This window comes from Bufo gargarizans, unplaced genomic scaffold, assembly GCF_014858855.1.
Source record: "Bufo gargarizans isolate SCDJY-AF-19 unplaced genomic scaffold, ASM1485885v1 original_scaffold_2143_pilon, whole genome shotgun sequence".
NCBI lineage: Eukaryota > Metazoa > Chordata > Amphibia > Anura > Bufonidae > Bufo > Bufo gargarizans.
In genome coordinates, this window is record NW_025334660.1 from 254227 (window position 1) to 265470 (window position 11244).

General features: G+C 46.4%; 1 gene segment (V, D, J or C); it reads right to left on the reverse strand.

Annotated features, from left to right (window-relative positions):
- Positions 1–4436: 4436 nt before the first annotated feature.
- On the reverse strand, positions 4437–4937 carry LOC122924014. The segment is given in 2 exon segments: positions 4437–4756; positions 4847–4937. Coding segments are annotated over 2 exon segments (366 nt in total).
- Between the last annotated feature and the right edge of the window lie 6307 nt (positions 4938–11244).

Consider the following 11244-nt stretch of genomic DNA (forward strand, 5'->3'; position numbering starts at 1 on the left):
GCAGGGGAGCGCACAGGTCTAGGAATGGTCGCTGAAATCTGGGATCCAGGATGGCTGAGAGGAATGTATTATGCACTAATATGGGAAATTTAGTAATGCAGCTAATGCAAGATCTAAACATTAAAATTGTTTCTTCCTATTTTACAATATTTGTGATCTTTCTTAACCATTTTTGTTTGAAGTCTGTTACTCCATGCAGGGACGTTGCTAGGTTAAAACATTCGGGGCCTGGGCCCCTGATGTTTTGTCCAAGGTCTCCAAATGTCCTGTCTGCCAGATAGATCCAACTGCAGAGGCGGCTCTAGACTTTGTGAGGCCTTAGGTGAATCTCGAACATGAGGCCCTCACGAACACAAGAATGGCAAGCGATAATAAAGGTCAACTACAAACACTTGGTATAGTATCCTTGGTCTGTCTATTAAATGTGCAATACATTTGTCAGCATTGTTTTAAGGGAAAATAAATACTCTTAGAACATATGTGTGTATTTAACATGTTTAATATGGCAATTACTATGTAAACAATTTTAAGAATAAATCACCTTTCTTTGGATGAACATGCAAACAGTAAAAAATAGAAAAATATAGCATAGCATACTGCCTCAACAGTGCATGGAACAGAACAGGTACAAAGTGCAAAATGTTTCTAATATCTTAAATAAATAACTCAATTTCTCTCCTACATCCACAGGATAGGAGATAAGATGTCTGATCGGGGGGGGGGGGGGGGGGGGTCCGGCCCCGATCTGCTGCCTAGCGCCCAGAACGCCGGCTCTGCTAGGCTTCACCCCCTCCATGCATCTCTATGGGAAAGACAGAGATACAGTGTTCGTGTTTCTCCGACTCTCCCAAGGAGATACATGGAGGGGGCTCGTTGACCACAGCTTCAGGTTTTGGTCAACAGCAATCCGTCAGAGGATTACCTGGGCACCAGGCAGGAGATCGCGGGCGGGTCCCAGCGATCATAGACTTATATCCTATCCTGCGGATAGGGGATAACAATTAAAGTACCACAGTTTCCTTTAACAAGAAAGAATATCAATAACTTAAAATACCAAGCATAAAAAAATGATGAGTTTCAAATTTTCCAGCAGCGTAACAAACTTAAAGGGAACCTGTCACCAGTTTTATGGTGTCCTAACTAAGGGCAATATAAATAAGTGACTGATTCTCTTAGCAAAATGCTGGGTCACTTTCTTTAATTGACCCAGTCAATCTGCCAACATCTTGTATTGAAAAGCTCCAGCTGATAATGATGAGTCATGAATATTTATGAGCTCCTGACTCTCCCCGCCCACCTGCTGCTGAATGACAGTTTGTTTCCATATGAATCAGCAGCAATGGGGAAGGGGAGTGGCTATAGCTCTGAATTAAATATACGCTGGACTCAAATCTGCTCATTAGCATGCAGCATCTTTGTGTGTATATTATGAGGTAACCATCTGTCACACCAGTAAGTGAATACATCTAAGGTAGTTAATGATTGTATATAATTAGTTAGATTATAATCAAATATCCACATGACAGGTTCCCTTTAAGTAAAAAAAAAAGGGCACTTGTCATAATTTCAAAAAATGACTGCCCACATACATCATGCCACATGGAGGGACACTTCCAGATTATTTTCTGTCCACTGCCACAAAACAATGTGGTGCTTATAGAACAGACTACTTAGTGTAGTGTGGCACAGTGTATGCTAAATGTGTATAACATAAACATATTTCACATGAAAACTTATAATTACTTGGCTTGGCCCTTGGGGGTCTCGGTCGCCACTTCCACACTTTGGCCGGGGGCTCGGCGGAGCTGATGTTGTGCTTTATCGTAATGAGAAAGATTTCATAATAAGGATTTGGAGAAGGGGCAGAGGGATAGCAGAGCAGGGAGAGGCTGGTGCTGCTACTAGGGGGTCATACCATGGAGGAGTAATAAAGCCCACCATAATGCCCCCCCAGCAGAAATTTTCCTTATAATGTGACAGTGCAAAAAATACCCCCTTGTAATGCCCCCAGTTGAGCTAATGTCCCCATAGTGTCCCCCGTAATGTGCCAGTATAAAATACCCCATATAGTGCCCCAGTAAATGCCCCCATAGTGCTCCTCTCCCCCCTTCCTCCTAGTGCCCTCATAATGAACCAGTATAAAATGCCCCTATATAGTGCCCCAGTAGATGCCCTCAGTGTTCCCTATAATTTACAAGCATAAAATACCCCTTCTTAGTGCTCCCCTGAGATGACCCCATAGTACTCCTCTCCCCTTTTCCCCATAGTACCCACCATAATGTGTCCCAGTATAAAATGCCACTGTACAGAGCCCTCCATATAACATACCCCTTCTTTGTGGCCTCAGTAGATGCCCCTATAGTGCCCATCAATAATGTGGTGCCCCCATAGTGCCACCTAATAATGTGCCAGTAAAAAGTGCCCCCAATGATGCCCCCCGGCCTTAATGTCCCATTACTCCCCCTCCATACATGTCACATTTCTCTACCTCCATGTCACATCATCCCCTCCTTTTTACATCACCCCCTTCGTCTCACATTTCTTCCCCCCTCCATCCCTCCATGGCAGCACTCCCCCCCCCCCCCCCCCCCCATGGCATATTTCTCCCCCTCCATGGGCCTGGCAGCGCAGCAGCACGTATTACCGCCCCCCCCCCCCCCTCTATGGCACATTTCTCATGGGCCTGGCAGCAGCACATCCCCCCCCACAGTACATTTGTCCCCCTGACCCCCTTCATGATGGCACAGAGACTGGCACCAGTAAGTTATTATCATCATGACTCTGAGTCATGACTCACTGCTAACAGCCTGTCACCGGCAGCTGCAGGCCCTAAGATAAGGATCACAGTAGCCAGCCAGTAGCTAGCAGGCAACGGGTGGAGGGGGGGCACAGCAGCCAGCAGGCAACAGGCATAATTGTACTTGCAGCGGTGTCGGGTGGGAGCCAGAGCGAGGCCCCCACCAGCGCGAGGCCTTAGGCGGCGGCCTAATGGAATAGCCACCTCTGTCCAACTGTATTGCCATCCTAAGGACAGCAATACAATTGAATCTAATGCCCTGCAAGAGCTGAAGGACCTGTGATGACATCACAGTCCATGTGATCAGTATATAATGCAGTAGCTGAAAAAGACCTGCGATGATGTCACCATCATGTGACCAGTGCAGGAGAGGACAGATCCGCAGTGAAGAGAAGTCCTGGGAAGAATCTGTTGTGAGGTCTGTGCATGAAGAGAGGTAAGGGAAGGGAAAGGCAGAGCAATACTGGGAGTTGTAGTTATTTAACTGGAACTGTATGTTAGAGCTGAAGAGAGGGAAGTTATTTACATGAGACAGTGGGGTGGAGTGATGTTATTTACATGGGACTGAATGTTGGAGGTGGCTGGGGAGGGGGTGATGTTATTTACATGAGACTGTATTTTGGAGGGGGCTATAGATAGAGAGGGATGTTATTTACATGGGACTGTATACTGGAGGGGGCTGGAGAGATGGTGTGATGTTATTTACATGGGACTGTATGGTGGAGGGAGGGAAATAATGGGACTGTATATTGGAGGGGGCTGGAGAGATGGTGTGATGGTATTTACATGGGACTCTATGGCGGAGGAGGGAAATGATGTTATTTACATGGCACTGTATGCATTATATATACTGGCGGCACATCAGAGTGAGCATTATAACAGTAAGGGGCAGTATAAATTCTGGGGGCACTGTGGGGGCAATGTAAATCCTCTATAGGAGGGACTTATAGATCCGCATTATTTCTACTAAGAGCACTATAGAGGCCCTTATTACTACTGAGGGGTCTGTAGAGAGCTTTATTACCACTGAGGAAACAATAGGGGGGGCCTTATTTCTACTGGGGGCTCTGTGAGGGTATTATTAATACTGGAGGGTTCTTCTACTAATGGAGGCACTCTTGGGGAGCACTATCACTGTAGGGGGCAGTATTACTAATGAGAGCATTCTAGAAAGGAATTACTATTGGTGTGACTATGAGGAGTAACATTACTATGGGAGGCACTCATTTTTCTTCAGGATAGTATTTGGGGGTACAGAAAAGTGAGGAAGCTAAGATGTCTGTGTGTCACACTCTGCACAGACGAGGCGCGGCTGAGAGAAGTTGTCCGGACCGACTGGAAAAGATGATGATCTACATCAGAGAAGATGTCACATGGGAGGCACTGTATTTGAGAGGTACGTGCTGCTGTATAGCTAGTACAGTAACATGTCTTCAGTGCTAGTGTTTTTCAGGTGGGGGAAGGTGGGGGGGTTATGGTAGACTCAGAGAATTGGGCCATATGCATTGGGGCTTGGGGCCCGGATCTTTTGAGACCCTGACTCCATTATTTCAATGTCATATAAAATCTATGCTGCCACCTAGTGAGGACATGATGAATCTTTCCATCAGTTTATGTCACACTCAGACATTGTCTTCTATCAGTGTGCTTCTCTAGCACAGTAATAGACGGCAGTGTCCTCAGTCTTCACATTGTCCATTTGTAGATATACCATGTTACTACTGTAGTCAGTGGAGATTGTGAATCGTCCTTTAACAGAATCATCATAGCTTGTGCTGCCCCCGCTACCACTTATAGCAGAGACCCACTGTAATCCTCTGCCAGGAGTCTGTCTGACCCAGCTCATCCAGAAGCCGCTGAAGGTGAATCCAGACGCTTTACATGAGAGTTTATGGGAATTCCCAGGCTTTATCACCACTGGGTCTGATGACTGGACAAGTTGTGCTTGAGACTGGACACCTGGAAAATACAGAGAATAAGGTCACATCCATGTAATCATCTCCTCATAGCGCTAGTAATATCTTTCTTCTAATGTACTAGTAATGTCACCTGACAAGCAGGCCAGTGATAGAAAGAGGAGCAGGAAAGTCTTCATGGCTGCTGGGTGACTTCTAGGAGGTGATGTGTGATTCACCAGCACTGGCTTATTATGTAGGAGATGTCACACAACAGGAGGTGACGTCACTGCATTTCCATATTATGATAAGTAAATATTCATACATACATGCCCAGTGGTACACGTAGAAGTAAGGGGACCCCATAGCAGACATCAAAGTGGACCTCCCATTATGCTACCAGTTTAGATACCCAGGTAAAATGAGATTCTTGCTTTTTTCCATGAAGAACCATTCCACGACCCTTTTACCAATTGCCCATTCCCTGTCCACACTTACTAATAAAATTCCCAAAATCAGAAAATTTCAGCTCCACCCAGAGAACACACAAAAAAATGGGCACGTGTGCAGTGTGTACCGTACATTTACTAAAACTGCAGTTTCTCTGTAAAAGAGAGTTTTCCACTGATTCTTGCCACAAATAATAAAGTGCTTGGTTATTTTCGGAACTTCCATACTTATGAATGGAGATGGTGCTTGCATGGTTTGCTCTCCATTTAATGCTATTTCACTTTTGAAAACAGCTAAGTGTGGTGTATTCTTCTGCACTTTGCTGGCTCCGTTCTGGGGATAGGAGCATGCCCCAGAGGTGGGACCTATCTAACATTTGTTGCATATCAATCCTAGTGATATGCCACAAATGTTCAGATGGGAAAACCCTGGGAAAAACATACTCTAATTTGGTGCGGCACCAAATAGCAACCAGGCGGAGGCAGGACCCAGCAGTCAAACAGCACCCCTGCTGCTAGACAAAGCCACCCTGGCACTGGAACCCGCCAGCACAGCACCACAGTAACAATAGCAACCACGCAGTACTGCACCATGTGCAGATGTCAAGAGCTCGTCTTCCCATGTGCTCTCAGGAACTCCAACGAAGAACTGGTAGGAAATTTTTAACCCTTATTCAGTCGTCTTTTAGTTAAAATCACATGGGCCGAATGGGAGGATTGCTGATATCATAGAAAAGGAAAGACACTAATGAAATTATAAGGACGTGGGGCAAGGGACCTTAAATGTATTAATCTGTTATGTTGTAAATGGGAGTCTGTCACCAAAATTGGACATTATACACTGCTTACATGTGGCTCTAGCACAACTACGCATGATTCCAATGGCCCCTTTGTTCTTTTGTTGTCACTTTCAGCAGCTGAAAAACGATGTTTAATCCATATGCAAATGGAGCTCGAAAGTGCCCAGGGGCAGGATTTGTGGTGTAGGTGCTTAGGCCACTCTGCATTTTTTTCACATTACTACTCACGAGCCTCTTGCTTGTCCCGCCCTGTAAATTCGATGCGTCATCCCCAGTACTGGCCGAGATCGTGTGCGTGAGCAGTTCACAGCTGCCCCAGATACCATTGGAATCATGGGTAATTGTGCTAGAGCCACATGTAAGCAGTGTATAGTGTCCAATTTGGTGACAGACTCCCTTTAATTGCATAATTACTGCAACATCTCACCTTGGTCAGTAGCTGGCAGCAAAGCATAAGGTGGTCAAAGTCTACATTGGAGCTGCCTATTAGAGGAATACTATAAACCTACTGTATTTAGTTTGAAGATGGCTAATTTCTGGGCTTTCTTGGACTCTTACAAGTGTGATAGCAAACTGAAAATGCAGGTTTGACACTGCGCTGAGCAAATCACTTATTGCATCACACTCTCCCTGTGTAAAGGGAGGAGGTTCCTGGAGGAGCAGAAAGTGCCCAGACGGAGGCTGTGTTTGGTGGTGCTGGTAAACAGAAAGGGAGAAGCTCTGCTGATTCTAGAAGTGAATGGACTGGCCTGGGGTGGAGACTGCCGACAGCACGAAGGGTTGGTTTACAGCGACAACATCAAGATCCAGTGTCTTTAGGATCCAGTTCTGGAGGGTAGAGATGTCGAGAACATAAAATTTTCCGTTCGCGAACGGCGAACGCGAATTTCTACAAATGTTCGCGAACAGGCAAACCGCCATTGACTTCTATAGGCAGGCGAATTTTAAAACCCACAGGGACTCTTTCTGGCCACAATAGTGATGGAAAAGTTGCTTCAAGGGGACTAACACCTGGACTGTGGCATTCCGGAGGGGGGTCCATGGCAAAACTCCCATGAAAAATTACATAGTTGACGCAGAGTTGGATTTTAATCCATAAAGGGCATAAATCACCTAACAATCCAAATTTTCATTGAACAGCATGGTGTAAAACATCCAGTGTGTGTATACGATCAAGTATGATGTTGTATCGATCAGGTAGTGTAAGGGTTACGCCCGCTTCACAGACATTGACAGACCAAACTCCCCTTTTAATGCACCGCAAACAACCGCAAACTGTCCATTTGCCCAACAGCAAACTTCCCATTTGCACAAGGTTGGATACCAAGCTAGCCATGTCCCGTTGATGTCATTGAAGGTTTCTTCCTCCACCCAGCCACGTACAACACCAAGGGTCCCGGAAAGGTGAATTGAATAGATTTTTCGAATGGGGAGATGGTTAAAAAAAAACGCTGGCTCCCTCCCCTTTGTTTGAATCCACGGTCACTGCGTCTGTGCCGTGCAATTTACTGTCCCACCTGATATGAGTGCTATTTTCTATAGTTCTCTCTTCTCATCAGTTTAATCCCTGTTACGACCCCAATCTGGGGTCCATTTATTAAATAGATTTTTCGAACGGGGAGATGGTGTCACGGACGGTGTACAGGAAACAAGACAATGCAACATGCATATATGACTCACTGGATCCAAAGCTAAGGAACCAAAAGGGAGACCCCTGCACAAAACCTGGCACTTTCCCTGGCTGCTCAGCCTATGCAAAGATCTCAAAGGTGGATGGTTGCATATCCACGTACCTCGACTATATAACCCCTGAACACCCTACAATAGTGAGGGGACACTACTACCGGCTCCCTACACCAGACACGGAGTCAGGGTCACCTGGGATCCAGCAAACAGAAAATAACAGATAAATGTACAGCACTTAACTTTGTAGCAGACTGGGAAACAGGATCAGCATGCACACACACTCCAGGAAGTAGTATAAGCCGCCCAGTAATGCATTATGGGGCGGAATTTAAAGGGATGCAATCAGTCCAACTACATGACAGCTGAGAGAGGCTAACGAGATGAGGAACTGAACACCACAACAAGGAAAACTCAAGGAGGAGGTTCTGAAAGGCTTCTGTCAGAGCTTCTCAGCTGTCTGGGTGTGACAGATGGTTAAAAAATTGCTGGCTCCTTCCCCTTTGTTTGAATCCACGCCACGGTCACTGCGTCTGCGCCGTGCAATTTACTGTCCCACCCGATATGAGTGGTATTTCCTGTAGTTCTCTCTTCTCATCAGTTTAATCCCTGTTACGTCCCCAATCTGGGGTCCATTTATTAAATAGATTTTTCGAACGGGGAGATGGTTAAAAAATTGCTGGCTCCTTCCCCTTTGTTTGAATCCACGCCACGGTCACTGCGTCTGCGCCGTGCAATTTACTGTCACACCCGATATGAGTGCTATTTTCTGTAGTACTATTCTCATCAGTTTAATCCCTGTTACGTGACATCCCCAATCTGGGGTCCATTTATTAAATTGATTTTTCGAACGGGGAGATGCTTAAAAAAACGCTGGCTCCCTCCCCTTTGTTTGAATCCACTTCACTGCGTCTGCGCCGGTCACACCCGATATGAGTGCTATTTTCTGTAGTACTATTCTTATCAGTTTAATCCCTGTTACGTCCCATATCAGGGTGGGATTGCCTTTTGTGAAAAAAAATTTAGGCCGGGTACCTTCGACTGCCTTCACAGTGACAGACCAAACTCTGATACACCAAACTGAATTGATTTTAAGAACCGGTAGATGGAAAAAGCAGCTTGGTCGGTCCTCTTACTCCCAAGTTGGGGCACTGCGCGTGCACGGAGCAATGTGCTGTGACACCCTATATGAGTGGTGTCTTAACTAGTACTATTCCTATCAGTTTAATCCCTGTTACGTCCCCTATCCTAGGACGTGTGTCGAATTGATTAACCATTGTCGAATTAACAAACCATTACGACATCCTGGAATAATTTAGTTCTGAGCTTTGTACTTGCTTTGTATTGGAATTGATGGGGATTTTTTAAATTGTCTGCATTATTTCTAATAAACTATTAAGATACTTTATTGTGATTTATTTTTTTATTTCTATGAAAAAACATCCAGCCGATCGCTTTTGGTCTGATCATAATGAAGCAACGGCCTTATCATTGCCAACACACTGATAGAGGTGATGATCGCTTCATTGTGATACGCAAGCCCCTTCACCACAACAAGGTAACGATCACGAAAAGGGAATTGACACTTGTATGTGCCTTTTTTTTTGTTTGTTTTTGCAGCCACAGTGCAGCACCAGAGGCCAGAAAAATTAGGCATGTACACATGCTTGAAAACAATGTTATTGTTGCAGCCGCTGTTGTAGCAGCGGCCGGAAAAATTGATGTTTTCAAGGCAGAAAGGTGATTAAAACGTTGCGGCTTGAACCCTAGTTGGTGGCTGAGAATTAACGAAAGTCATCCGGTATGCAGACATTAAATACAGCAGCGTGGTGACCATTTTGAGGCCAAGGCATGTCATCAGGCCTTTTGTTAGTTAAACGTATCCCCTATTGTCAGTCCCTTCGGGATCCATGCCTCATTCATCTAAATGAAGGTGAGGTAATCAACACTTTTTTGACCGAGGTGACTTCTTTTGTCAGTGACAATGCCTCCTGCTGCACTGGAGGTCCTTTCTGACAGGACACTTGAAGCGGGGCAGGCCAGAAGTTCTATCGCAAACTGGGATAGCTCAGGCCACAGGTCAAGCCTGCACACCCAGTAGTCAAGGGGTTCATCGCTCCTCTGCAGTTAAGGCGAGGTAGTCTGCCACCTGTTGGTCGAGTCGTTCTCTAAGGCTGGATCCCGAAGGGCTGTGGCGATGTGTAGGACTGAAAAAGCTCCACTTGTCCTCCATCAACAACACATCTGTAAAGCGTCCTGTCCTTGCCACTGTGGTCGTGGTAGGAGGAGGATTACTTTCACCTCTTCCCCAGTTAGATTCCCGTTGTGCTGTGACATCCCCCTTATAAGCTGTGTAAAGCATATTTCTTAGTTTGGTTTTGAACTGCTGCATCCTTTCTGACTTCCGGTAATTTGGTAACATTTCTGCCACTTTCTGCTAATACCGGGGGTCTAGTAGCGTGGCCACCCAGTACAGGTCATTCTCCTTCATCATTTTTATACGAGGGTCCCTCAACAGACATGACAGCATGAAAGACCCCATTTGCACAAGGTTGGATGCCGAGCTACTCATTTCCCGTTCCTCCTCCTCACTAATGTCATTGACGGTCTGTTCTTCCACCCCAGCCACGTACAACACCACGGGTCCCAGACAGGTGACAACAACGAGCACCCTGGGATGCCTGCTGTTGGTCTTCCTCCTCCTCAAAGCCACATTCCTCCTCTGACTCCTCTTCCTCATACTCCTCTTGCAGCGTTGCAGCAGGTCCGGCAAGCGATGATGACAAGGCTGTTTCTGGTGGTGATGGTGACCACAACTCTTCCTCTTCACACTCATCTACAGCCTGATCCAGCACTCTTCGCAGGGCACGCTCCAGGAAGAAAACAAATGGGATGAGGTCGCTGATGGTGCCTTCGGTGCGACTGACTAGGTTTGTCACATCCTCAAAAGGACGCATGAGCGTCCAGTAACGTGGCAAAAAATTCCCAGCTCCGCAGAGGCTGTCCTAGCACCCCGGTCATACAAATACTTGTTGACGGCTTTTTCTTGTCGGAGCAGGCGGTCGAACATTAGGAGTGTTGAATTCCAACGTGTCGGGCTGTCGCAAATCAAGCGCCTCACTGGCATGTTGTTTCGGCGCTGAATGTCTGCAAAGTGTGTCATGGCCGTGTAGGAACGCCTGAAATGGCCACACACCTTCCTAGCCTGCTTGATGACGTCCTGTAAGCCTGGGTACTTAGACACAAAGCGTTGTACAATGAGATTCAACACATGTGCCATGCACGGCACATGTGACAACTTGCCCAAATTCAATGCCGCCAACAAATTGCTTCCATTGTCACACACCACTTTGCTGATCTCCAGTTGGTGCGGGTCAGCCACTGATCCACCTGTGCGTTCAGGGCGGACAGGAGTGCTGGTCCGGTGTGGCTCTCTGCTTTCAGGCAAGTCAACCCCAAGACAGCGTGACACTGTCGTATCCGGCATGTGGAATAGCCCCTGGGGAGCTGGGGGGATTCAGTTGATGTGCAGCCAGACGCCGCAGCAGAAGAGGACTCAGCTGAGGAGGTTATGGAAGAGGATGGAGTATGAGGAGTAGAGGAGGTGGCAGTAGGCCTGC